The sequence below is a fragment of the Gorilla gorilla genome, chromosome 1 (genome assembly GCF_029281585.2).
Source record: "Gorilla gorilla gorilla isolate KB3781 chromosome 1, NHGRI_mGorGor1-v2.1_pri, whole genome shotgun sequence".
Classification (NCBI taxonomy): Eukaryota; Metazoa; Chordata; class Mammalia; order Primates; family Hominidae; genus Gorilla; species Gorilla gorilla.
Window position 1 is genome coordinate 193,387,717 of NC_073224.2, and position 27,946 is coordinate 193,415,662.

Below are 27,946 nucleotides of genomic sequence, written 5' to 3' on the forward strand. Positions count from 1 at the left end.
ACGCCACCACACCTGGCTAATGTTTATTTTTAGTAAAGACAGGGTTTCGCCATGTTGGCCAGGCTGGTCTCGAACTCCTGACCTCAGGTGATCCGCCCACCTTGGCCTCCCAAAATGCTGGGATTACAGGCGTGAGCCACTGTGCCCATCCCAAGGTCTCCATTTTTTGAACACCATATCACCCTGTGTTGTATTGTTTTCCTTACTTGTTTCTATGTAGCCAGCTCCCAGCACAGGCATAGGCATACAGCAGGTGCTCTGTATATGCTGAGTGCATGAGTGATTTGAACTGCAGTGTTACCAGGGTACCCTTTATGCCAGGGAAGGTGTGTCCCTTGGGGCTGAAGTACGTAGGAGGCAGTCAGTGGCTCAGGCCAGGGGAGGGAGCAGTGGGAGATTTGAGGCAGATATTTGATCTCTCAGCCCCTCCCAGGGAGGCAGGGGACAAGGTGAAAGGGAGACACTCCCCGCCCTAATCCTCAGCCCGCTGGGGAGAGAGGAATGTGTCTCCTGGGGTGGACCTGGGAAGTGGGGAGGTCAGGGCCCGCCCCTGGGAAGCCTAGCAGACAGCTCCCTGCATACATTCAGGTCTGCTGGGTTCTCCTACCAGGAAATCCGCAGACAGAGGAGACTGTCACCTCCCCCAAACCTCAGCCAGGTGCATGCACCACCTCTTCTGGCTCTTGGCCCTGGGCAGGCACTCTGGAGCACCGGGGAAGAAGGTGGAGCCAAAGCAGCCAGGACTGAGCAGAGATCTCTTGTCTTCTTTTTCTTGAAATGCAGCTGGAGGGACCAGGGTTTCACAGCAAGAACTTGCTGGCTGTGCATTTTTTCTGCACTTATTGCCTGTATGTACGGTCTTGCCGTCTATCTCGCGCTGTCTCTCCTGCTCATCGTGAATGTGCTTGTACACACACAGATGCAAGCAGACACTTAGGAATTCATAGCACAGGTTCTCAGACCTGCAGATAGACTTATAATAACATAGACACACCACAGCGCACCATGGCAGAAAGCCCTCCTTCATCCTCTGCTTGCTCACCTCTGAGGACAGAGCTCACAGCCTCTGAAGGCCTCCCTTTCCACTGGAAAATAGCTCTGGCTGTAGATCCAAATGTCTCTTCTTACCACTCCCCTTTGGCCCTGGCTTACTTGCAGTTTTCCACAGAGTCCCCTGCCTCTTTCTGTCCTGCAGACCCATCCGTCTCCCAAGCTACACTGAATACTCCCAGGCATTGCTTGTCTCGGGCGTCCCATGTCCCAGGCTACTCTGCCACTTGTGTTTGGGTGAGGTCCAAACAGCCTAGAGAAGATGGAACTCTCTCCCATTATCTGCTCCCCTGCAGCCACTCCAGAGTGGCATCCCGGCTGCAGATTAGTAAGGGCCACAGAGAGAGCTACACAGTCAGTGTGACAATGGCCAATAGTGCAGTAGGTCCTCCTCCCTCCCCACTGGCCATGGCATCAGAGGGGCAGTGAACAGACCTGGAGACACTGGCTGCTCAGGCCACTGCAGGCATCTCTGGGAATGAACATGGACTGAGGTCTGGGCTGCTGGGTTCTCTTTTATTCGCCAAGTAAGACAAAGAACAGGTCACAACATCACAGGGAATGAGACTGACAGAAGGACAGATACACAGAGTGTCATGCTGCACTACACAGGGGGCAGGCGAGGGGACAGGCAGGGATGAATTAAGTCTTGTTTTTTTCCACTAACAGAATAAATAAATACAGTACACAGTGTCTTTGCCATGGGCTGGCATGACCTCTAAGCACAAATGGTCACAAAACAGCTGGTTTGGAAAGCAGTCTGTAGAGCCCACCAGCCTTGGAGTTGGGGTGGGGATCCGGGCCCCTGGACCATGCTCTGGGGGAGTGAGGAAACAGAGAAATGGAGACTCAGACAGCAGGGAGAGGCCAGGCATGAGGCATTCCTGGAAGGGACAGTCAGAGCTTGAGCCTCTGGCTTTCAGGCCCAGCAGGCCTGGGAGGGGCTCCAGCATCAGGTGTGGTGGGCCTGTACCCTCTGCCCACAAGAAGGGAAGCGCGGTGCTGCTTACAAGCGTGCTCAGAGGAGATGCACGGTGCCGCTTACCAGTGTGCTTGGAGGAGACACAGGTGTGCTCTCCTCTTGCTCTCCAGCTGCTTTCAGTACCCGAGGCTGGTGCCCTAAACTTGAGAGCCCTCCGAGGGCAGGGACCACATGTACCTTCCCTGCCTTCTCTGGCAGATTTGGGTCAATTGAATGGGACAAGTGTTAACAAACATCTGAGGGAAGCTGGGCTGCTCCTAAGGTGGGCCTGCCTCCAGCCATGACAGAACATTGCCCCTTAGGAGTTCAGGGGAGGCTTCCTGGAGGAGGTAGTGATATCTAAGGCTGTTGGATTCCAAGGCCTAGTGACAGTCACTCGTACCCAGGAACTGACAAAAAGCTTCAGCCTAAAAGCAGCTAGGAAGCTTCCCATACCTATCCCGATGATTATTTTTTGTTTTAGAAACAGAACTTCCTGGGGCTAATCCCAGAGGACAGTTGATGGGCTATTGGCCACAAAATCCCTCCCAAACCAAAAACCTCCTCTGTCACTCCTGGAATCTGCCAACCTCCCACAGCGCTGCCTAAGTCTCTCCTCTGATGCCCCCATGGCTGGTGGATTCCCCTTCCAAATTCCAGACCCCAGCAAGAGACCTGAGGATTTGGAAACCCTCAAATGCCTGTCTTGGTGCTTGCCACATGTAGGTGAGGTCTTTAGCCTGGATTCCAGGCCCCTTAGCCCCACCTCTCATGAAGCCAGCCACCCCCTTCCCATGGTCTACTGAGTCTCATCTCTGCTGCTTTGTTCAAACACTTCTCCTGGCCTAGACTACCATCCTGCTCACTTTTTTCCTGTCCAAAGCCTTCTCCATCTGCCCCAGCCTAGGCTGACCCCCATCAAGGGTGATGGGCATTGACTTCTCTGCAAAGCAATTCAACCAGGACACCAACAGAACCTCTCTCTTCCCACTGGGAGAGGAGACAAGCCTTAACAATCTTTACCCTGGCTTTCAGATAGATCAACTTCTTTAAGCAGGGTTTGGAGTGTTTAGTGGTGAGCCACCAAGAGTTGGGGAGCATGACCAAGAATCTGTCCAAGCCATCACCTCCCACTGCCCAGAGCCCCTGAGACCATGAAAAGGTATGAAAATGGGGTGACCCCAGAGGCTGGCACTGGAACTCAAGATCAAATCCAGATTGCCTGAACTAGAAGGGACCCATTATGCTTATGGGGAAACTGAGGCAGTGTCTACAGCGAGGCTTGTGTGTACAACACCCCTTGCTCCACAGAAAGGCAATAGTAATTTCCTACTTCATATATTGTGCTTTTGAGAACCCTCTGTTGTTGTCAATTTAACTAAAAACTTCTGTGTTACAAGGTTGCGAGCAAAAATGCAGAGTGTAGAGCTGGCTAGGACCTTACAGGCCATCTAACCCAGACAGGGAAACAGACCCAGAGAGGCTACAGGCTTGCCCAAGGTCACACAGCTTTTTTTTTTTTTTTTTTTTTTTTGAGATGGAGTCTCACTCCATCGCCCAGGCTGCAGTGCAGTGGCATGATCTCGGCTCACTGCAACCTCCACCTCCCAGATTGCAGCAATCCTCCCAACTCAGCCTCCCAAGCAGCTGGGATTACAGGCATGTGCCACCACGCCCGGCTAATTTTTGTATTATTATTAGTTTCACATGTTAGCCAGGCTGGTCTTGAACTCCTGACCTCAGGTGATTGCCTGCCTTGGCCTCCCAAAGTGCTGGGATTACAGGTGTGAGCCACCATGCCCAGCCGGTCACACAGCTTTGAAAGGGAGTTTGCTGAGCTGGGTTTCCTGGCTATGAACAGGAACACACTTTTCCATTCCAGTGACTAGCTGGAGGGAAGCCCTTACTTCCATAATTGGCTCTGGGACAGGAAGCCTACAGAAGCCTGAGCCTATGTGCTGCTATATGCTTTGCACGCACTGTGCTCAGGAGCAGAGTTCAGCCTTGACTCCTGGTCAGCCGTACCCCTGCCTTGGACAGTATCTGCTGAACGTGGAGGCTCAGCTTGTGGGAGAGGAGCACCAGCCCTGCTGTCTCTGAGAGCACCTCTTCCCCTGCTGCTGCTCTCCATCCAGGGAAGTCTCACCAAAGAGAGCTCTAGAGCCCTGTGGTCAGTCCTGGCTGAACTGTGCCACCAGGCCTCTGTCTTGGGAGGACTTATAGGCAGAAATGCCGGCCATTCTACTGCCTTCCCAGCTTAACTACTGCCTCCTCAATCTTGGGAATAAGGACCTCAAAATTGAGAAGAGAGAACAGAAAGTAATTCATGACGCCTTCTAGATGCCAGCCTGGGCAGGGGTGGGAGTGGGAGCCAGTGCCACCTCCTGCCTGCAGCTCCAGATCCCCAGAGTCTCCAGCTAGGGCCTTGTTGCTTCTATTGGGCATAGAAAGGAACAGCTTCCTAGAGAGGCCGCAGGTGCAGGGAGGCAGGCAGGGCAGAAGGAAAGGAATAGAAGGGGAGCAACGGGAAGTCGCAAAATTACTAAAACCAAAACCAGCCACAACCCCAAACAAAATATAGCTCAAGAACTGACGATACCAACACAGCCAACACCAAAGGAAGAAACCAGGGGCAGTGGGAGAGACAGGGAGAAAGATCAAGGGTGGAGAATACAGAGGCTGGGCCGAGACGGGGCAGGGACCAGGACAGAGACAGGAAGAGGCAGATCAAGGGAAGAAGGAAGGAGAGAGAAGGAGAAACAGAAGGGATGGCTGGAGTGAGCCGCGGAGGCTGCAGGGAGGGGTGGCAGGGAAGAAGAGATGGGAGTGGGGCAGGGGGCCTGGGGCAGGCAGGAGCCTGAAAATATAGCTTTATATATTTATATTTATATCTCACATTCCACACGTAGACTTACTAGGGGGCAGAAGGATAGGGAGAAAAGGGAGGAGGTGCTATTGAGATGAGGATCTAGCCAGGGAGAGCCTCTCACTTCCCCGAGGGAAGCTTGGGGCACCCCAGCCTCTCACCTCCTCCCTATTCGGCCTCCATGGGGTCCAGGCAGGGCCATGCAGAGGGTGTGTAGGTGTGGGCTTCACCTCGGGCTGGGGTATGGGGAAGCGGAGCAGGGAACAGGACCCCAGGCCCTAGGATCCCTGGGCTCATGGAGTTAACTCCTCGAGAGCCACCTAGGGATAACCACAGGGCTAGGAGGGGACACCTAAGACCCCTGGCTGGGTTGGAAGCCAGACAGTCAGTTGGGCAGCGTATCGAGTCCCAGGGAGGCCGCGTGCTGCTTGGCCCGGAGCCGCAGGTTCTCGATGCTTGTGGTTTTACTGTTCAGGGTAGCTGATGCAGGAGCCAGGCCTGCTGGGGGTGCAGGCAGCAGAGGAGACCCCCACACACCCTGGTGGGCAGCAGCGGCTGCTGACAGGGACTGGTAGTAGGACTGGCAGTGCAGTGAGCCCAGCGGGGCCATGTTGACGCCCAGGTAGGGCACAGCAGCAGCCGCCGCTGCAGCAGCAGGGGCCGGACCCCCTACTTCGAAGGACGAGTAGTGCACCAGGTTGTTGGTGGCCGCCATGTGCTGGCGGAATTGCTCCTGCAGACGGAAGAGGCTCAGCGGGGACGAGGAATAGGAGTGGGAGGGGCCCAGGAGGCCACCCCCTGGGGCCACAGGAGTGATGGTCAGGCTGCCTGGGGAATCTGCAAGCAGAGAACCCAAGAACAAAGCCCTCAGGACAAGGGCATTGGTCTGCCGGGAGAGGTGCACTCAGCCTTCTCACCTCCTTGGCACTATAGACAAGACAGGCTTCGGCTGAAACCACATCCATCCCATCTCAGCCAGAGCATCCCCTGAAGCAAGGCTCAGAATCCTAGGAGAAAGGGACCCAGGCTTCTTGGGAAAGCTCCAGGGACCCTGCCAAGGCCCCCACGTCTGTCTCTTTTTCTTTTCAAGGGCTGTAAACTTCCCCCTCCCCCACCCTGCCCAGAGCTCCCATTCCTTCACTCCAACCTTCAGCTCACAGCCCCTGTCCCCTCCCTGCTGGGCTTAGGGTTTGTATCTGAGATATGCCTCATGCCAGAGCTCTGTTCCTTCAGAAATGTGCTCGGAGTCTCTGCTGCACGTGGGAATCTCTGGTACTAATACAGTATTCGCCCAGTATGCACTGGGACATCCAATTGGTTGTTAAAATATTGGAATACTTCCAAATGGTTGATAAATAATTTTTGCACCGAGCTCCCGCAGTATCCCACCTCTGCTACCCAGCCCGTCCCTCAGGACCCCCTGGACCTTCCCACGGCTCTGCAACTAAAGGGTGAAAACCTGGCCCAGGCCTGCTGTGGTCAGTCCTTTCTGATGTGCCATGCCCCTGAGGGGCAGTTGATTACTCGCCTCTGACTTGCTTCACACGCTCAGGGCCCCCAGACCCCAGCCCTCCCATGGTACCCCTCAGACCTCACCTGCCTTGGGGCTGCCCCTCTTGCAGCCCAGCCCCTTGCTGTCAGCCCCAGGGCTCTTCTCAGCTTTGGGGTCCTCAGCCCCTGCCCTGGGGTCCTCCTCACGGTCCGGCTGATCCTCGGGGGCTGACTCACTGGCTGACTGCTCAGACAGAGACAGACTCAGGTGAAGCTCAGCAGGGGGGTCGCTGCCAGGCAGACGTGGGGGCTGGTCAGTGTCCAGCTGGGTATCTGGAGTGGCAGCCTCGGCCTTGCCTTCCCCATGGGAGCCCTCAGCCTCCTTCTGCTTCTGGAGCTGTTCCTTCTGCAGGCTACGTTGCTTCTTCCGGAACTTGGCCCGGCGGTTCTTGAACCACACCTGGGGACAGGAAAGGAGCAGTCCGAGGTGGGCAAGAAAGAAGTGGGGTTGGTGTGGAGCAGGGTGCTCTGGGAGAGGATGTACGTGATAACATCCCCCCACCCCTCTAGGGAATGCGCACCCTCTGTCCCTTCCCAAACTTCCCTCCTATCACTGAAGGCTTTGATGGAGAGATCAGTTGCACCTTGGCACAGGGATGACATGCTGGCTCCTGGACAAGGGGGCAGACTGGTGGGCTGGTGTTTGTCTGCAAGGCCTAGTTAGGAGAGTTGGGCCCTACCTGCACCCGGGCCTCAGGCAGGTTGGTGCACATGGCCAGCCTCTCACGCATCACCACATCTGGGTAGTGAGTCTTCTGGAAGGTCTTTTCCAGGGCCTCGAGCTGCTGAGCCGTGAACGCCGTGCGGCTGCGACGTTGTTTGCGGTGCTGGGAACCATAACGGGCCTCCAAGATGATGTCTTGAAATGTACAGCCGTTGGAGGGCAAGGAGAGGGGGCCCATTTAATTATGGGAAATAGCTTTGAATCTTATCCTGCTCTGACCCACTGTGGACACCCAGGCTGCTGCCAGAGCTGGCCCTGGTCCCTTACCCTTAGAAATCAGCCATCCCCTCTCCATATGGCTGTGGGCTTTCAAGGTCTCTCCACCCCATTATGCACTATCAGGACCACAGAGGTCTAACTCAACTCCAAAAATGGCTGTCAGGCATATGATTGAGGGGGGTCTTCGTTATTTGGCATTGGGATTGGGTAGGTGGGTATTACCCTAAGATGGATACTATGAGTATACTTTGAGACTCCATGATGCTAATAATCTGTAAGTCCATATCACAAGAGTTCTAAGACCCTATAGCCCTTAGATTCTGAATACTAAGACTTCTTTAGCATCAGAGTACTGGTCCCTGCCCATGAGAAGCCAGGCTGGGCTGGTACCCATCTCAAGGTCTAGTCAAGGGAGAACTGACTAGGCAGACAGAATTCACCAGCACTTGATTCTCTGTCCTCTGCATGTAAACCCCCTCATCCCAGCTGGCCTAGAGTCTCTGATGGCAGGGCCTCAGGCTCCTACTCTTCTGTTTCCTGAACAGAGAGCCTGGCTAAGGGGTAAGAGTGGAGCGGGGAGAGTGGGGGTGGCAGGGCTCACGTCTCAGGTGAGGCTTGTTGCACTCAGTCTTGACCCTTGTGGCTGCCTCCCCAAGAACAGAAGGACAAAGAGACCTGGTTCCAACCACTGTGGGTTTGTAGGGGAGACAGGACTATGGACCATTGATTCCACAGTCCTGTCCACATGTCTGGTAACATGATAACCACCCAGGATAGGTGTCTACCTAGGGCCGAGGTCTAGCCTCCATCCTGGGGTATAGCCTTCAGCTCTTTCACTTGACTAGCCCCTGAAGGATAGACAGTAACTGCTCTCCTCACTGCCTCCCATCATGTCATAAGTGGATCCTGCCCTGTTTGTGCTGAAGGGAACTTGAGTCATCTCAGCCTCTGCAAAGGGGTGCCAGAGTCCTTCCCCCACCCTCCAGGGAATGGGAAGTCATCCACAGCACCCTAAATAGGAAGAGGCGGCCCGGCACAGTGGCCCACGCCTGTAATCCCAACACTTTGGGCGGGTGGATTACCTGAGGTCAGGAGTTCGAGACCAGCCTGGCCAACATTATGAAACACTGTCACTACTAAAAATACAAAAAATTAGCTGAGCGTGGTGGTGGGCCCCTGTAATCCCAGCTACTCGGGAGGCTGAGGCAGGAGAACCGCTTGAACCCAGGAGGCGGAGGTTGCAGTGAGCCAAGATGGCACCATTGCACTCCAGCCTGGGCAACAAGAGCAAAACTCCATCCCCCCTTCGCAAAAAAAAAAAAGAATAGGAAGAGGCAACTGGGTATCCAGGAAGCCCCAGACTTTGAGATACTTCTTCTTCAGTTTAAAAAGGGAGTCCTGAACCCCTCACAGACTGACCTTAATCCTAGGCCTGACTCAGCCCTGAGCTGAGTCATCCTGGGGCAGGGGAAGGAGTGGGGACCACTCTGTCAGGCCCACTCTGGTTGGGGAAGGAGCAACAGCTCAGCATCCTACTGCTGGCTCCAGGGACTGCAGGGGTGGCGGGGGGGTGGGGGGCGTGTAGGTGTCACAGGGAAGCCAGGCTCTCTAAACCGCCGGTAGAGCCTCTGCTGGAAGGCAAGGCCTCCATACAAAGGCTCACTTGGAGTTCATGACCTCCTTCCTAAGAATTAGAGAGTTGGGGGTGGGCTGAACACCCCAGTTCCTCTGCCCCCACCAGCGGACATGAGCCCCTGTCCCTGACTCCTCTCTGTGCTCTGGTCCTTGGGTCCTGGAATACTGTCAGGAGCTGATGTCACCACCAGGTGGTGCATAGGACTGTATCCAACATCCCCACCCTAGAAACTATGCCTCCACACTGGTCCAGAGAACCTTTATCCACTGAGTTCTGCCCAGAGGCCTGGCAGGGTCTAAAGGAGTGAGACTGGCCATGCCCTCCCTGCCAGGCCAGTGCTGCTACCCAGGTGGAGATCCCATCCCATTTCTGTGCCTTTGCTCATGTTGGCCTTTTTGAGGCCTGGTTTCTGCCCCTGTGGATTTCAGAAAGCTCTTCCTGACTGCCCCAGCTGATCCTGCTGCTCTGAGCTGCCCCAGCATTTGACCTTGGACACCCTCCTGTTGTGCCCTCTCATGGGTCATGGGCACCTGTTCTCCCTAGGAGTTCCCTGAAGTTTTCTGAGGCCTGCCTGGCACAGGGCTGAGCCCATGTGGGTTTACCAGCTGCTCAAGGCTGGACCTGGGACAGGATGGGGTGGGTGGCACCACCTCCCAGGACATCAAACTCCCCATCCATGCCACTGAATCCTTTTCTCACCCACCGAGAGGCTGGCAGGGCAGGGCAACAGTCAGTAGAACCAGGTGTGGGGGACCAGACTGCCGGTCCCTCATAGGCATATATAGGTACTTACCTTGGGCTTTGGGTAATAATGACCTCTGAGCACCTACCAGGCTCTGCTGAATGCTTTGCATATGTCATCACAAATCACCTCCCAACCACCCTAGGGGATGGGCATGGCCATTGTCTCCTTTTTATAAAAGGAGAAACTGAGGCTCAGAGAAGAGAGCTGAGTGGGAAATCCCATGCTGGTTTCAAGTCTAGGACTCCAAAGCTCATATTTTTAGCCATGTTACGTTCCAACCCCACTTGGCCCAGATTTAGCCTGTCTGAGCCTCCGTTTCCTTGTCCATAAAATGGAAATAATAACCTCTCCACATGGGGATTGGATGATTTGAGGCACACAGAAAGAGAGAGACTCCCACAGTGCCTAACTCACAGTTGGTGTCAGAACATAGAAGCTGTTATTTACAATTCCCTGTGCCTGAACTCTCCTTGTCTGGGCATTCCAGGCTCTTCCAGCTACTTCCCAGCCATAATACTCTGGACTAGTCCCTTACCCTCCTACCTCATTTCTTCATCTGTGAGATAGGGCTAATGAATGCCTCCCTCACAGGCTTGTTACGAGAATTTGAAAGCATAGGGCAGCTCCAGTGCCCTGGACAGTGCTGGCAAACAAAAGGCACTCTGGATATACATGCATAGTTTTGAATTGACATCTCTCTGTGTTGCTAAGTGACCTGAGTCTTTTTGAGCCGCCTAGAACAAGCTTGGCCAGTGCTCCCTCTCCTCTTTGCCTTCCAGAGCCTTCTCCCCCAACCCCCACAGTCCTGTCCCCATGGTCCCATCCCCAGGGCCCTTACCAGCCAGGCGCTCAGCCAATGTAAGCGCATGCACTGAAGGCCGGTAGTCGGGGGCGTGTTGGGCCTGCTGGGCTGCCTGCTGGTGCAGGTTGTACATGGCGCTGAGTGAGTTCATGGCGTGCAGTGAGTAGCCGTTCACCCCATAGTGCTGCATGGCGGCATCCGCCTACAGATGGAAAAGGGAGAGGGGCCGTGAGGCAGGCCTATCAGACTCTGCCCTCAGGGAGACCCACCCCCAGTCCAGACCCTGGATGCCCACCTTCTGATGGGTCAGAAGCTCCCTCCATCGGAAGGGAGCTTGTCTTGCCCGTGGCTTACCGTGTGGGGGTTCCTGCATTCACTCCTTCATTCACCCACTCATTCATCGATTCACTCAGCAGGGCCAGTGCGGGTTTAAGGCTCTGGGCTCTAGAGTCAGACTGCCCAGGGCAGGCTGAAACCTCAAGTCCACCACTCAGGAGCTTTGTGGCTTTAACTTATCTGACCCATAGTTTCTCTATCTGCAACATGGGGTTCATGATAGTACCTATCTCATAGGGTTGCTGCAAGGATTAACAGAAGCCTTTACAAAGGACTAGATCATAGTATGTGCTCAAAAGTGCTAGTCATTGTGATTTACAAATTCATTTGCTGCTTTATGCAATCATCTCTTCGTTCAATTACTCAGGCACTTACTCATTTTTACCTTCATTGATTCACTCACACACTTATTACTTATTCAACCAATATCCCTTGAGGCCCACTTGGAGCCAAGACCAGAGCTAGACTGCCCACTGAGGCATTTGCTTTGAAATGAGATAAACCCAGGGCTGGGCGCAGTGGCTCATGCCTGTAATCCCAGCACTTTGGGAGGCCAAGGCAGGCGAATCACCTGAGGTCAGGAGTTTGAGACCAGCCTGGCCAACATAGTGAAACCTCGTTTCTACTAAAAATACAAAAATTAGCTGGGCATGGTGGCGCATGCCTGTAATTCCAGCTACTTGGGAAGCTGAGGCAGAAGAATTGCTTGAACCTGGGAGGCGGAGGTTGCAGTGAGCCGAGATTGCACCACTGCACTCCAGCCTGGGCGACAGAGCGAGACCCTGTCTCCAAAAATAAATAAAAAGAAAAAAAAGAAATGAGATAAACCCTAAGGTCCTGCACAAACATAAGAATACTGATAAGAATACTGTTGTTATGACTGTCATACATTCACCGCCATTACCTCCCTTTATTCTCACCATATCTCCAAGAAGCAAGCAGGCCAAGAATGACAAGCCCCCCTTGCAGTTGAGTCTACTGAGGCTCAGAGAAAGAACAGTGACAAGTTGAGGCCACACAGCCAGTCCAGGGCCTGCCCCACTCCACATTCCTGCAGCCTTATTCTTTCTTTTTTTTTTTTTAAATAGAAGTTAATGGTTTTTTTTTTTTATTATTATACTTTGGGTTTTAGGGTACATGTGCACATTGTGCAGGTTAGTTACATATGTATACATGTGCCATGCTGGTGCGCTGCACCCACTAACTCGTCATCTAGCATTAGGCATATCTCCCAGTGCTATCCCTCCCCCCTCCCCCCACCCCACAACAGTCCCCAGAGTGTGATATTCCCCTTCCTGTGTCCATGTGATCTCATTGTTCAATTCCCACCTATGAGTGAGAATATGCGGCGTTTGGTTTTTTGTTCTTGTGATAGCTTACTGAGAATGATGATTTCCCATTTCATCCATGTCCCTACAAAGGACATGAACTCATCATTTTTTATGGCTGCATAGTATTCCATGGTGCATATGTGCCACATTTTCTTAATCCAGTCTATCATTTTTGGACATTTGGGTTGGTTCCAAGTCTTTGCTATTGTGAATAATGCCACAATAAACATACGTGTGCATGTGTCTTTATAGCAGCACGATTTATAGTCCTTTGGGTATATACCCAGTAATGGGATGGCTGGGTCAAATGGTATTTCTAGTTCTAGATCCCTGAGGAATCGCCACACTGACTTCCACAATGGTTGAACTAGTTTACAGTCCCACCAACAGTGTAAAAGTGTTCCTATTTCTCCACATCCTCTCCAGCACCTGTTGTTTCCTGACTTTTTAATGATTGCCATTCTAACTGGTGTGAGATGGTATCTCATTGTGGTTTTGATTTGCATTTCTCTGATGGCCAGGGATGATGAGCATTTTTTCATGTGTTTTTTGGCTGCATAAATGTCTTCTTTTGAGAAGTGTCTGTTCAACTTACAAGGGATGTGAAGGACCTCTTCAAGGAGAACTACAAACCACTGCTCAAGGAAATAAAAGAGGATACAAACAAATGGAAGAACATTCCATGCTCATGGGTAGGAAGAATCAATATTGTGAAAATGGCCATACTGCCCAAGGTAATTTACAGATTCAATGCCATCCCCATCAAGCTACCAATGACTTTCTTCACAGAATTGGAAAAAACTACTTTAAAGTTCATATGGAACCAAAAAAGAGCCCACATCGCCAAGTCAATCCTAAGCCAAAAGAACAAAGCTGGAGGCATCACACTACCTGACTTCAAACTATACTACAAGGCTACAGTAACCAAAACAGCATGGTACTGGTACCAAAACAGAGATATAGATCAATGGAACAGAACAGAGCCCTCAGAAATAACGCTGCATATCTACAACTATCTGATCTTTGACAAACCTGAGAAAAACAAGCAATGGGGAAAGGATTCCCTATTTAATAAATGGTGCTGGGAAAACTGGCTAGCCATATGTAGAAAGCTGAAACTGGATCCCTTCCTTACACCTTATACAAAAATCAATTCAAGATGGATTAAAGACTTAAATGTTAGACCTAAAACCATAAAAACCCTAGAAGAAAACCTAGGCATTACCATTCAGGACATAGGCATGGGCAAGGACTTCATGTCTAAAACACCAAAAGCAATGGCAACAAAAGCCAAAATTGACAAATGGGATCTAATTAAACTAAAGAGCTTCTGCACAGCAAAAGAAACTACCATCAGAGTGAACAGGCAACCTACAAAATGGGAGAAAATTTTCGCAACCTACTCATCTGACAAAGGGCTAATATCCAGAATCTACAATGAACTCAAACAAATTTACAAGAAAAAAACAAACAACCCCATCAAAAAGTGGGCAAAGGACATGAGCCTTATTCTTTCACGGCCAATTGTTCCAAGGAAATATTCCATTCATCAGAGAAGACATCCATCCTACTGAGACGGCTCCAGCCTCAACAAGAGGCTGCCAAGGTCCCATCCGGACCCTCACCCAGTCTGCAGCAGTGTGAAATGTCATTTTTGGAATTGACTCCGCATCTGGAGTCTCCCCAAAACACAAAGGTGTTTCCTATTTCCCAAGTGTGGGAGGTGAAAAGGGAAGGCTGGGGCAATGGCAGGTCCATTTGATAAAAGGAAGACATATGCAGGTATCTCAGCTCCTCACTGAAACAGACACAGGCTATATATAGTCAAACATCCACAGCTTGCACACAAACACACACAGTTGCAGGCAAGCACATGAACATTTCGTGCAAAAATACACATACGCAGACATTCTTGGCAAGGCATTCACAGAAGCCTCCTTAATCACAGACACAAACTGAATGTCATTTCCCACAGTTCCACACACAGACATGCTCACAGATATCTACTCATGCAGCAGAGACATCTACACACAAACATTACACTCACACACATCCATTTGTATATTACACATATTCATCCAACACATATTAAGCACCCACTTACTAAATAGCAAAGTCCCTAACTTCATGGAATTTACATTCCTGGATAGAGGGATGTATAACAATGAATAAAAACATATGTACTAATGTTGGACTGGAATATGGGCTCTGAAGAAAAATAAGGCAGAGGAGGAGAATGACAAGAGGGAAAGGAGAGATTGTTTTAGAACATGTGGTCAGGAAAGGGCTCTCCAACATTTGAGCAGAAACTTGAAGTCAGCCATGTGTAGCTCTCAGGAAAGGCTTTCCAGGCAGAAGTAACAGCAAGGACAAAGGCCCTGAGGCATAGACAAGCTTGTGTGTGTAGAACAGCAAGAAAACCAGGGCGGCTGGAGCACAGATGGAGGGAGCAGGTGAAGGAGGTAAGGTTAGAGGGAGAGGGGCCGCTAGCCAGAGGGCTCCACGGCCCACTGTAATCCCACTAATCCCACGGCCCAGTGGAAATCCCAGCTGGATTTTAACCCGAGTGTTATGGGAAGCCCCTGGAGGGTCTTGAGGGAAGTAACATAATATGATCTGGGTTTTTTTGTTTTGTTTTTTTTTTTTTTTATTTCTGAGACAGGGTCTCGCTGTGTCTCCCAGGCTGAAGTGCAGTGGTGCAATCTTGACTCACCGCAGCCTCAATCTCTGGGGCTCAGGCAGTCCTCCCACCTCAGCCTCCTGGGTGTGCTGGGACTACCATCATGCTGGGATAATTTATTTATTTTTTTTGTAGAGATAGGGTCTCACTGTGTTGTCCAGGCTGGTCTCAAACTCCTGGGCTCAAGCAATCCTCCTGCCTTGGCCTCCCAAAGTGCTGGAATTACAGGCGTGAACCACCACACCTGGCCTATGATTTGTTTTTAAAAGCTCATTTTGGCTGCTATACAGAGAACAAACTGCAGAGATGCAAGAAGAAAAGTGGAGAGACCAGGCCACTAGGACACTGCAGAAGTCCAGGCTAGTGACCATGCTGCCTTCACTAGAGTGGGAGGAGGTGCCGAAAATGGTGAGATTTTGGTAGTTTGAAGGTAGAATCAGCATGATTGCTGATAGCTTAGTTATAAGACGTGAGGAAAAGAGGGGAAAAAAAAAAAGGATAACTCAGGTTTCCATCCTGAACAGCTGAGTGAAGATGGGTCTTTTCCTGAATGAAGAGCATTGAGTTGGAGGAGCAGATCTGAGGAGGGAGAGAATGGAAACCAAGGTTTTGGGGGACATGGCAAGAATGACTGACATGTGAATCCAACTTCCAAGTAAGCATATGTTGAATTGGCTGTTGGATATAGAAGTCTGGAGCTGAGGGCTAGATTTACAGATTTCGGAGTCAGCATTCACACATTAACTTCCTCCAACAACAGTCACTTGCAGAAGCCCACTCCACACACCATAACCATAACCTCAAGGCAGAAAGCTAAGAGAAAAGAGTGATAGACATGGTGAGATGAAGAATTTACACCTCAGTATAACAGAATATACCATAAACAAAGCTAAAAGGCAAACAATAAATTTGGAAAAATATCTGTTATATACTGTATATGACATAGAGGAATTCATAAAAAATAAATAGCACAAATCAAATAAAAGGGAATATCCATGATATACAAAGAACTCTTACTTAGGAATAAAAAAATAAAGCTGGGTGTGGTGGCACACACCTGTAGTCCCAGCTACTCAGGAGGCTAAAGTGAGGGGATCACTTGAGCCCAGAAGTTTGAATTCAGCCTGGGCAACATAGCAAGACCCCATCTCTAAATAAATAAAAAGATAGTCACCTTAGTAAAAGATAGGCTAAGTAAATGAAGAAACAACTCATTAAAGAAGAAATACAAATAGCCAACTGACATGACAAAAAGCTCAGCCTTATTTATAACCAAAGAAAGAAAAAGGCTAGGCGTGGTGGCTCACGCTTGTAATCCCAGCACTTTGGGATCACTTAAGGTCAGTGTTCGAGACCAGCCTGGCCAACATGGTGAAACCCCACCTCTACTAATAAATACAAAAAATTAGCCGGGTGTGGTGACCCACACCTGTAATCCCAGCCACTCGGGAGGCTGGGGCAAGAGAATCACTTGAACCCGGAAGGTGGAGGTTGCAGTGACCTGAGATCATGTCACTGCACTCCAGCCTTGGCAACAGAGAGAAAGAAAGAAAAAAAGAGAGAAGGAAAGAAAGAAAGAAAAAAAGAGAGAAGGAAAGAAAGAAAGAAAAGACGAAAGAAAGAAAGAAAGAAAGAAAGAAAGAAAGAAAGAAAGAAAGAAAGAAAGAAAGAAAGAAGAAAGAGAAAGAAAAAGAAAGAGAGAGAGAGAGGGAGGGAGGGAGGGAAAAGAAAAGAAAGGTCATTGTTTACCAATCAGATTAGCAAATATAAAGAAAAATTATTACACAGGGTTATCTAGGGGAGTGGGAGATGGTCATTCTCCTACCTTGATGGCAGAAGAGCTATTTACTCCTTACATCAAAAGCCTTCAGAGAGTACATCGTCTTTGACCCAATGATTCCATTTCTAGAAATGTACCCTTCAAGTATGCAGAGATATGTGTATGTGAATATTTATCACAGCACTGCCTGTGATGGCAAACAATTGAAAACCTAACTGTCCATCGAGAGAGGATTAGTTTAGCAAATGAGGGGACAGGTATTCCCAGTGGACTACAGCACCACAATTTAAAACAATGATGTGTATCTGTATGTGCTGATGTTCACAATATACTGTTGAGTGGGGGAAATAGGTAACAAAGCAGTATGCATGATATGATCCATTTTTGTAATGTATGTATAAATATGCATAGAAAAAAGTCTGGAAGGTTATACCCTGAAATGTTAACAGAGGTTATCTCTGGGAGATAGCAAATGGGATTACACATGATTTTCACATTTATATTATTTCTTTCTTTTTTGGGGGAGGGAGGTAGGGGCTGGGGGGAGGTATCCACGTCTTTCACTGGATATGAGGATGAAACCAGGCTCTGGAGTGTCACAAGCTCCAGGTGGGGAAGGGGGAACAGAGTTTAGAAGCAATTTCATCCATCCCAACTCCTGCTTTTGGAATGCCCCTCCCCCACCAAACTCAGGGGCTTTGTTGCTTTAGAACTCACTGCTGTTGATGTGGTAAGTGACATTTTAATTGACTTAATTATCGCTGATCTCACAGTTTTTGATGTACAATGCAGCTTTATTAACTGAAGCCAGAGAGATCCCTCTCTGGGCCCCACAATTGCCCCATCCCCATGGCCCTCGGAAGGTCTCTGAGATCTTCCCAGTATGGCCCAATGTCCTCCCCCTCCCCAGTACCAAGCACTACCAGACTACCCACCACTCCTTCTCATCTCCACGCCTTTACTCTTGCTGGGCCCTCTACCTGAAACACCATTCCTCTTCTTTCCCTTCCCCTAACAAATTCTTCCCTCTCCATAAGGCCTAGCTCAACTGAGCCCTCTTCAGAAATGGGGCCTTCCCCAACTCACCTCTGACAAGGCATCTCTCCCCACTCCAGGCTGTGATAAGTATGCTCAGATCATAGAAATGAGGATGATCACAATGATGACAACAACAACAATACTAGCTATAATGTACTGAACACACTCTGTGCCAGACACCACACTCAGCACCTTCCATGTATTTTCTTAATTCTAGTGCCTGCAGCAGAGTGCTGTGATGACACTTCTATCTCCCCAACTAGACTAGACTGAGCTCCTTGAGGGCAGAAACTATATCATGCATTTCTGGATACCCACCCCACCCCCAGCCCAGATCACAGGGTCTAGCGCAGAAGCAGGATTAGGAAATAAGGATCAGATGATGAATTAATAATCACAACTATTTATTAAATGCCTCTGATACATCAGACATCTCCATCAATTCTCCCAACACCGTAGGAGGTAGAAAATGTTATCCCCATTTTACAGATTCAGAAATGGAAGGCAAGAAAGATTGGATAATTTGCTAAAGGCCATGGAGGTAGAAAGTGGTGAAACAGGTGTCAACAGGTGAAGTTCTTCCCACTAGCTAGTATTTCCCAACCCCAGTCGCACAGGATCTTTCCCCAGCATATTCCATTCCCTGATTTCTATCTTCTCTGATTTGGTCCAAGGCAATAGGAGGACAGCAAGAAAAAGCACATTCTGCTGGGCATGGGGCTTACGCCTGTAATCCCAGCACTTTGGGAGGCCAAAGTGGGCAGATCACCTGAGATCAAGAGTTTGAGACCAGCCTGGCCAACATGGTGAAACTCCAACTCTGTTAAAATACAAAAATTAGCCAGGCGTGGTGGCAGGCACCTGTAATCCCAGCTACTCGGGAGGCTGAGGCAGGAGAATCGCTTGAACCGGGGAGGCGGAGGTTGCAGTGAGCAGAGATCGCGCCACTGCAGCCTGGGTGACAGAGTGAGACTCGGTCTCAAAAAAAAAAAAAAGAAAAGAAAAGAAAAAACACATTCCCGCTGGTATGCATGCTCGTGTGCACACTGTGTGCATGTGTGTGTGCTGTGAGATGAAGCTGTGTGGAAGCCTAAATCTTCCCTGCTAAGCTCCTCTCCCTCCAGCTCATACTCCTCTTCCTCACTACAGCTGGACATCAAGGCCCCTGCTCTCCTCTGAGGCCATAGAAGGACCCTTGTCAGTGGATGCTACTTACCATCTGAGCTGTACACATGTGGTACCACACAGCCATAGGTCTGAAGCTCACCTCAGTGTCCATGTGCGGCCATGTGTGTACACAACCCAACTGGGATCGGCCACATGATTGTATGTGCATCTGTCTCTGTTTATGTGTATATCTGGCTATTTTATGTGTCTTGGTGGGTGTGCATGCCTGTGAGCCCATGTGTGCAAATGATGTGTCTGTAAGTGTGTGACCAGGGGACGGTACACTAAATGGTACCCTAGAAAGTCATGTGGCCCTGTCCCCTGCTGCTAGGTCAGTGTATTGTGGCTCTTCCACCCCTGAACAAGGTGTGAGAGAGAACAAGAGAAAAATACAGAGAAAGAAAAAAAAAGCAAGGAGAGAGATCAACACAGAAAATAAATACTTTGTCTTAGCCATTTTAGTTTCTGCAACATTTAGCACAGAGCCTGGTATACAGTTGGTGCTTAGTAAACAGTAAATGTTGAATGAATGGGAAGGAATTTTAGACCAAGAGATTGTGAGGGAGGCAGGACCACCACAGCCCAGGATGGTCCACGGGAGGGAATGGAGACCCAGAGTCCTAGCCCACTACCTCCTCTGTCCCAGGACGTAGGCCTCAAGAGGGTGACCCCTGCCCAGTGGGCCCTTTCCCAGCAATAGGGGCAGCCAGGACCTGCACTACTGAGGTCTTCAGCCAGGCCCAGCTGCAGGAACCCCTTCCACATGCAGTTCTGAGTCCTGGTGGCCCCTATAGGGAGGGCCCCTCAGGCTGGAACCCTACAAGGCCTGCAGGAGCCTCTAAACAGAGGCCCTGCACTCCTGGCCCCAGGCCGGGCCCTGCATGGGCTCAGTCCACTGCACACTCCAAACAGAATCAATTATATATTTAAAAGGTGCCGCCCTGCAATTCCTGGCGAGCCAGGAGAGCCATCCATCACGGCGCGGCCGCGTTTCACAAGCTGTCGAATTGTGCTTACATTGGTTAAAAGAATCTTTATATTTCATTAAGCAAGCAGATCGGCGGATCTCCCGCCACAGGCGCCATATAGATGGCTTTAATTTTCCAAATCTGCAAATGCATCCGTTATGTCCCCGCATCGCTGCTGGCTGCGGCCTAATGCCTAGCCAATCGAAGAATCAAGCAGAATTTTATTAGGGGGCATTTTTTATAAATTAACAGCAGCAGTGCCATGAAAATGCATGCAAGACGTCTTTGATTAAAAAGAAAGTGGACCTTTCCTTGGGTCACACCCTGCTCAGCCACCCCACAGGCCTACCCCACCACTCTTTGCCTCTCCCTTTCCTTCTCTGAACTTTTAATTTTCCCTCTGTTTCTTCTCATTCCCATTCACAATGGAAACAAGGCAGAAAAACTTTACTTAGAGGAAAGGAAAGAGAAGGAGAAGCAGAGGAAACAAACATTCTCTGAGAGAATGGCACGGTGAGGCACGGTGAGACACATCATCTCATCAACAACAATAACAACAGCTACCTGTCTTTGAATATCTACCACGTGCCAAGTCTTGTTTCACTCATTCTAGGTATATCACCTGATAAACTTCAACACAACCCTTCCAGATAGGTATAATTATCCCCATTATATGGATGAGAAAACTAAGACTCAGGGAGATAAAGTCTCCTGCCCAAGGTCCCACAGCTAGTAAGTGGTGGAGGCAGGATGGGAATCCAGGTCTCTGAGTCTCTGAAGAGCTATCTGGTATTTATTTTCACAGTGTGACCAAGAGATAGGCCCTGGTGAGGACTAGCCCTGGGTGTCAATGGCAGAGGGAGAGATCGAGAGTAGCCTGTTGCCATGGACTCTGTTCCCTGAGAAAGGCTGCTGCCCCTTTATCTCTGGAGGTTCTCCAGTGACACTCTGAGGGGAGAGGCCACTGCAACCGTCCCTCCTGCTTTGCAGTTTGAAGTCCAAAAGGACTTTTACTCATGCAGGTAGAAGATCATGAATACACGAACCCGGGAGCAGCAAGCCAGGGCTCCTGCCCCAACTCCAGGCTGCTTTGTGACCTTGGCTAGCGTCCTTCCATCTCTGACCTCTTCTGATATGACACTAACCAGGAGGGAAAGAGACCTTGTCATGAGAAGTGTGTAACCCAGGGCTGGCCAGCCACGTGTGAAGGAGGCCGAAAAGGAGGGATTCGTTCATGTGTATGCATGTGTGTGTGCATGAGTGCGTGGGTGTTGTGGGGCTGGCTGAACAAGATGACCTAGAAGCCTTCCAACTCTGAGCTTTTGGGTCCAAGATTTTAAAAGAAGCTCTGTCCCTGGCACATGCCAGATCCTCAACTTCAGCACCTCATTAATTTCTTACCCCAAGTCTATGAGGGAGGCGCTCTCCATATTGCAGATGAGGAGTTGAGGCTCAAGGAAGGTGAGTCCCTTTGGCTGGCCTGCTTGGGAATGGGGAAGGCTGAGCCCCCATCCCAGTAAGTACCCTGTTCCCACATCTGTTCTTAGTTCTGAGTTGCCAGGAATCTGCAGTGGGAGGATAGGATGTGAGGGCTGTGGAGATCCCGGTCCTACCCTGACCAAGGACCCTGCAGGCACACAGTTTGAGAGCAAGCTTGACATGAGGACATCCCCAGCTACTACCTCTCAGATGCTGCTTATTTTACAGGGGCTCCTCCAAGAGCCCAGATCCATTCTTGGGTTACGCTGAACCCTCCATGCTCCCCAAATCTCCTGTCAGTATCAGGCACTCAAAGGTGCAGAAAGCCCAGGGATCAGCCTCTTCCTCCCCCTGCCAGGGGCCAGATTCTTCCCAACAAGGGCTCTCCACCAGAGGGTGGGGTGGGCCAGGCCTCATTTGAAACAAATGAACCCATCTCTCAGACCAGTTCTCTCTGATACCTTCAAAGCCATATTTCTTAAGAGCCATATCCAAATCTGTCATCTCCCCTTCCTTCCCTCCTGTACACTCCCACCTACCACTGAGCCATGGCTCTCCAAAGCTACTATGTGGCTGCCTCCCACTCCGGGAATGTTGTCCCTCCACCAGCATGACCTGGAGAACTCCTGACTCATATTAAGCTTGGACACGCCTTTCTCCAGGAAGCCTCTCCTGCCATCCCCATCTTACAGATTCAGAAATGGAAGGTGAGAAAGATTGGATAATTTGCTAAAATCATCCAATTTTAGCAGTGGTTTGGTCCAGAAGGCACCAGTTGGGTCCGGTGACTTCTTTAAATTCCTATCCTTACCAAATTGTAGTTGCCCATTTGCCTACCTTTTGCCAGAGTTTTATAATAAATAACTATTATTACCAGCTATCCTCATAGAGACCTGACTGGCAGCATCTCATTTAATCTTCACAACCTCATAATCCCCATTTGACTGATAAGGAAGCTGAGACCCAGAGAAGTAAAATCACTTGTCCAAAGCTACACAGCTAAGCAGCTTAGCCGGGATGGAATCGAGGGAGTCTAACTCCAAATTGTGAAATCAGTGCCCACCAGAGCTCTTAACCTTGATCCAGGGCGGGGTCTGCTTCCCCAGCTAGTACTCAGGACCCAGTGCCCAGAGCAAGGGACATCAGACATTCATTCCACAAATAAAGATGGAGCCACTGCCTGTTGAGCGATGGACTTTGGGGGTAGTGTCATGAATTCCAGCTTGAAGGGCTCAGATTCTAGGGGAATTGCAGATGGTCACATGCCCTAGGGCAGAGGAAACCAGCTCTAGGAGATGAGAGTGGGCCAATGTCCAAAGTTTCCTCTTCACCCTGCCTGCTCTGCCCTGCCCCAGCAGGGAAAATCCAATGTCCTCACCAGAAGCCGAGCCACCTTCTGGCCAAAGCTGTGACCCTGACCTTGTCACAGACTAAGCTCTAACCTCATCCTACATGAGCCCTGGTCACTGCCCTCGCCTTGGCCATGTTCCCTCCCCCAGCCAGTGGCATAGGTATCATGACCCCCACATCGCCACCATTAACCCCACATTGCCTGATCCATATGGGAAGGGGATGAGCTATGGGGGTCAAAGAATCTGCTCATCCTCCTTTCATCTCCACTGAGGGCCCCCAAAGTGAACCTGGAGTTGGAGCCATGCGTGGCAGGCAGGTGGGCTTGGAAGTATGTGGCTTTGCAAGGGTCAGATTGGAAGAGGTGCTGGACTTCATAACGGGCACACAGAGTTCATAAATTTCTCAAAGGAGATTCTCACCTCCCCTCTTGGCTCAGGGATGGGGGCCCAGTGGATAGGAGAAGAACCCACTGGGAGAGTTCCAGGGTCCCGGTGGGTCTCAGGGCCAACCACCGGCCAGCGGCCCTTTGAAGGAGTCGGGGCTCTTAGTTCCCTATACAAACTGTTATCCATTAACATCCAATTATCCCTTGGTCCGAGCCATTAATTATAAATCAGCCACTAATTGGGGTAATTAGCCCCCCGCAGGCTAATGGGCCGAGGCTGAGGGAGGCCCCTCCACCTACAGTCCTCCAGTTTTCCGAGGTCCTTAATGTTGGGGGTGCAGAGAAATCAGGCGGCTGGAGTTAATTTTTTGTTTTTTTAAGGCAGCAAAATGCAGCCAGGAAAGGGAAAGAAGATGGGAGAGGCCACTTTTTTGTTGCTTTTTCTCGAATCTGGCCCAGCATCCATCAGCTTTTGAGAGCAGGCAGGTGGCGGGGTAGGCCAAGGGACCTGACTGCAAGTCTTGAGAGTAGAATTGTCTGGGTAATTGCTTGATTCGCTGCTTCCTTTCTGGCAGAGGTACAGCTAGCACACTGGAGATCGAGGAGACTTGGGCGGAGCCGAGATGGAGCAGGGCATAGGTTAAGGCCCCAGGACGTTCCTGGCCTCTCCAGGGTACAGAAGTGGTGGCCCTGCCTGCTCAGTTAGCCTTGGCCCAAAGTCTGTCAGGGACGACCTGGTCCACTTTTGGCCATCCAGATCCAGGCCAGGGCTGGGAAACAGGGACGACAGAGTCCCCTGAGGAGCAGAGCTGCTCTAGGCCCAAGTTAGGGCCTCCAAACGGCTGGAGGAACTCGGAGGAGGGTCTGTCCTGCGGGCGCAGAAAGCGCGGTTGCGGTTCCTGCTCTGCACACTGACAGATGTACAACTCATCCAGGGCACAAACAACCCTGGAGATAGAGCTGCGGAGGCTGGAACAGGCCGGGAAACCCAGTGGGCTCCAGTGGCCTCGGGGCTCATTGAAGCAGCGCCCACAGTGGCTGTAGACCAGAGGGAAGGAGTGACCCCATCTGGGAAATGTGCTCCCTCCTGCCGCGGTCATATCCAGGGAACTCCCCTTTGCCAGCAAAAACCTGGCTAAAGTCCGAAGAACAGCTGGGGCCAGAGCCACCAGAGCTGGGATCTGTGGTCTGCCCAATCTGGGATGTCCACCCATCAGGCAACACTGGGGCAGAGTCAAATAAGCTTGGAAAAACGGACAGGTGACTAAATAGAGAGGCCACTGAACGGCGGGAGGGCTGGACAATGGAGAGCCCAGCTCGGTGCCCTTCTTACAGAAAGGGAAACTGAGACTCACCCAAGGTCAGACAGGAGAGGCACTCAGTGCAGGATGAATGTGGAGACCAGAACACACACCCCGCCGAAAGCTCACCAACCCACCCCAGCGCCCCTCCCTACTCGTTCGGTAATGGGCTTTGGCGGGCAGCAGTGGCGTCGCCCGGGGCCTTGATTAGATATTTATTGCTGTCATTTACATGGGCACTGCGGGGCGGCCGAGCGGGACTGTGAGGAAGGGGTGGGGTGGGGGGCGAAATGGGAAGGCAGGGGTGGGGGAGGTGAAGACTGGCTCCTTGAGGACCTGGGACTGGCCAGAGGAGGAGTAACTTCGAGGCCTGGAGAGAGTGGCGGGAATAGGGAGCGCAGAGGCCAAGCAAAAATGTAGACGCACCCTCCCTAGGGCTGCCTGGGGCTTCTGCGCAAGGTGGGGCTGTGACACTTGGGACTGTTGTCCTACGGGGTGTCTGCATGTGTTGAGCATGAGTGTCTGCGTGAGTTTAACCTGCGAGTATGGAACTGTGTCTATCAGAGGGGTTTTATGTGATTAGTGGATCTGCCCATGCCTCTTGTGTGACTTCTCAAAGTGTGTCTGAGTGTGATACCCATAGCCCAGGTGACTCTAACCCAGGAGTCCCACTCTGTGTGCCTGTCAGCCTCTGTATGTGTGTCTGTGTGTGACACACATACACACCTCTGTATGTGTGTCTGTGTGTGTCAATCTAGACAGCTGGCAAATATGTGTGCGCACACAGAATTCGTTCAGACATAGGGGACTGCGCCTCTGGGTCTGCTTCTCCCTTTCCCTCAAAAACCACCGACAATGTCCCCTTGCTCCAATCGTCAAACCAGATTGGTTGCTCCTCAGAAGAACCCTGGCTTCCAAGAGGCTGGCACTAAGGGCTATGGTGGACTCCTCATTTTAGGCTGTACACTCCCAGAGCACTGAGGCCCAGGAGAGGGTGGAAACTTTATTTCCTGCTCAAAATCCAGTGTGTGCGTGGGTGTGTGCCCGCAGGGTGTCAAGTGCAAGTTATGTTTGAGAACAGAGAAACAGCTCAAATTTCCTGACCACTTGGGGTTGTGCATGTGAAAGTGGCTAGGACAGGGGTGCAGGGATCCTCCAGACACTCACCCAATGCCCGTGAAGCTGACCCGTAAGCCCACTATCTGGCAGAGCCCATCCCAAGGCCCGAGTGCTTGTCCTTCGCCGTGGCCTTCGCCTGGGGCGGGTTTCCACTCCTCTGCACCTCTGCCTTTCTGTTCTGCATTCCATTCGGGGTCTGGGCTGACAGATTCCTGCCTCCTTGCAGGAGTAGGCGCCCCCAAAGACTGCAGGGGTGGGGTAAGGTGTTTACCCCCCTCCTGAGTAGCAATGCCCTGCTTCTTTTCCCAAGAGTGTGTCTACCCCAGCCATACAGGAGAGAGATTTGAGCCAATTATCCAGAGAATTTGCTCTCACTAGGCAGCAAATTCGATTTTTTTCTGAACACCTAGACACACATAAACACAGCTGGTTTGCAGAAAGGGGAGGTAGGAACTAAATTCATTGGTCCTTAGGCCAGAGTGCCTTTCCATTCGAGGGGAGAACCAGGGATGTGGGTAAGTGAAACACAAATCCCCGAAAAATTGAAAACAACCCCCACTACACCCACCTAAAACTAACAGACCATAGAACTTTCTAGAAAGGGGTTGGACAGAGCTGACCCGCCTGCAGCGCACAGAATCCCTAGCACTAGAGAGGGGAAAGGACTCTGGTCGCCCTGCCATCGCCACAGTCAGGTAGGAACTTGCACAATTTCCTCGGCTGTGGAGCACACAACCCTTGCGGTACAGACAGCCCCTTTCCTCCAAGGTCCATCAAGTCAATAAAGCCCTCCTCTTTCCCCAACGCCCTCAAACTGGAGGCGCCCTTAGTAAACCAATATCGGCCCACCCTGCCCCGGCCTCCGAGGAATTTTCTCAAACGAAAAAGACCTTCTGGGGCCCGGGTCGGAACCAGCGCTGAGGCTGCGCTCCAGGCCCGGTGGGTTCTCGGCTTTGGTGAACTGCATGCTTGCAAAGAGGGTGAAAAGGCCTCGGATCTCGTCCTCCCCGTTCTTCCATTCCGGGACTCCTTCCTGCCGCAAATCACAAGCCTGAGGAGCCCGCTGCCTCCCAAACCGAGTGTGGCTGGAATCCAGGAAAAGTCGGGGCCCCAGATTTGGTGCGAATTTGGGGAAGAGGAGGTTTCCCTCAAGCTCCTTAAGTGCACCACCAGTGCCAACGAAGCCCCTGCGCAGGTTCCGGGAATTTGTGACCGCCAGAAAGTTCAGCCGGTGGTGCCCGGGACCCTGCACAGTCCATCAGGGCCCCTGGCCTGTTGCCGTCAACGACTGAGTTACGGCCATCCAGTGTGGGAAGCCTACGGAGGAAAGACCCTGGCAGTCCTCGCAACCCTTTGACTGCTCCCCTGGAAGCGCCCCGAAGGCCGCTCCGCGGACTGGCCCCAGCCTGCCGTTCCTCGCCGGAGCTCGCCTGACCCACGCCGGCTGAGGCCGCGGGAGGCAAAACGAATTCCAGGGAACTAGGGCCACTGCGCCCCAAACACCCACCTGGAGGTTCCTAGCCCAAGGCCGCGTCTTCGAGGGCAGAGGCTGGCTGAGCGCCGAACCACCCTCAACTGGAAAATTCGTGCAGAATCGCAATCCAGAGAGAAAAGGCGCACTTGGTGGCAGCTGAGTTTGAACGGGATCTGCGCGGGCGAGACCAAAGCCAGACCCGGGCAATGCCCGGAGCACTGCGGGGTTCGCGTGGACCAGGAAGCTGGGAGGGTGTGAGCGGCCTCTGCGCTCCGCAGGCTGGGAACTGGGCTGCCGGCCGCGCCCCCTCCCCAGCCCCCGCCCAGGGCTCCGCAACTCCCCAGGCCGCATCTGGTCCGCATTACGCCGGCCACCTCCCTCCCCGCGCCGCCCCTTTCCAAACTGAGAAGGATTTGTCTCCGCTTAATATCCAAACCTTTTTTGTATTTTTTTTTTCAGGGGCGAAGTAATATCTTCCAAATGAGGCAAAACCGTGACGGATCCGAAGCGTTCTCCGCGGGTGCCTGCGTCTCCGCGGGCCAAGGCCTTCGTCCTCGCCTCGGCGCGTTTCTACCCACGGCTTGCCCTCCGCTCTCTCTGCCTCGGAATTTCGAGTTCTGCGCTCTTTCTGTCTCCCTAAGTTGCTCACTTTCTGCCACCGTTTTCAGCCCCGGGTATCTCTTCCTCTGTCTCACCCTGGGTCTCTCTGTCTGTCCCCGACTCGGTCTTTCTGGCATCCCTCCGCTTTCTCTGTCCCTGCGCTGTCTGTCTGTCTCCTAGTCCCTGGCTCCCTGCAAACTTTCTGATCCGCCCAGTGGGTCCGGGACTGCAGGACCGCAAGAGGGGAGGCTGTCCCCGGGTTCTCACGGCCCGCGTCCTCCCTGCAGCGACTGTCCCGCACCACCCCCGGCTCGGCCCGCCAGCCCCGCCCGCTCGTACCTGGTCACCCCGGCCCGCGCCGCCGCCTCCGCTGCCATCTAC

The 27,946-nt window shown here is 51.6% G+C and overlaps 1 protein-coding gene across 3 annotated transcripts; it reads right to left on the minus strand.

The window, feature by feature from the left end:
* Positions 1-1,547: 1,547 nt before the first annotated feature.
* On the minus strand, positions 1,548-27,946 carry DMBX1 (diencephalon/mesencephalon homeobox 1). Of its 3 annotated transcripts, XM_004025728.5 has the most exons (6): positions 27,905-27,946; positions 26,999-27,138; positions 10,591-10,756; positions 7,109-7,287; positions 6,474-6,828; positions 1,548-5,714 (listed from the first exon to the last, which is right to left on the minus strand). In XM_004025728.5, exons 3-6 carry the CDS (start codon positions 10,742-10,744, stop codon positions 5,263-5,265), a joined length of 1,140 nt encoding a protein of 379 aa, XP_004025777.3. In that variant the 5' UTR covers positions 10,745-10,756; positions 26,999-27,138; positions 27,905-27,946; the 3' UTR covers positions 1,548-5,262. The 3 variants fall into 3 exon arrangements, with proteins under 3 accessions (XP_004025777.3, XP_063562233.1, XP_063562228.1); XM_063706163.1 differs by lacking the exon at positions 26,999-27,138; XM_063706158.1 differs by lacking the exons at positions 26,999-27,138; positions 27,905-27,946 and having other exon boundaries at positions 5,044-5,714; positions 7,109-7,304; positions 10,593-10,744.

Bases quoted from the DNA above. Each gene is read 5' to 3' on its own strand.
- DMBX1 (XM_063706158.1), bottom strand. From the start codon at position 10,744: ATGCAGCACTATGGGGTGAACGGCTACTCACTGCACGCCATGAACTCA. The intron at 6,829-7,108 runs GTAGGGCCCAAC...TCCTGTCCCCAG, and splicing joins TGCCTGAGGCCCGGGTGCAG to GTGTGGTTCAAGAACCGCCG. The intron at 5,715-6,473 runs GTGAGGTCTGAG...CTCTGCTTGCAG, and splicing joins GAGGGGCAGCCCCAAGGCAG to ATTCCCCAGGCAGCCTGACC.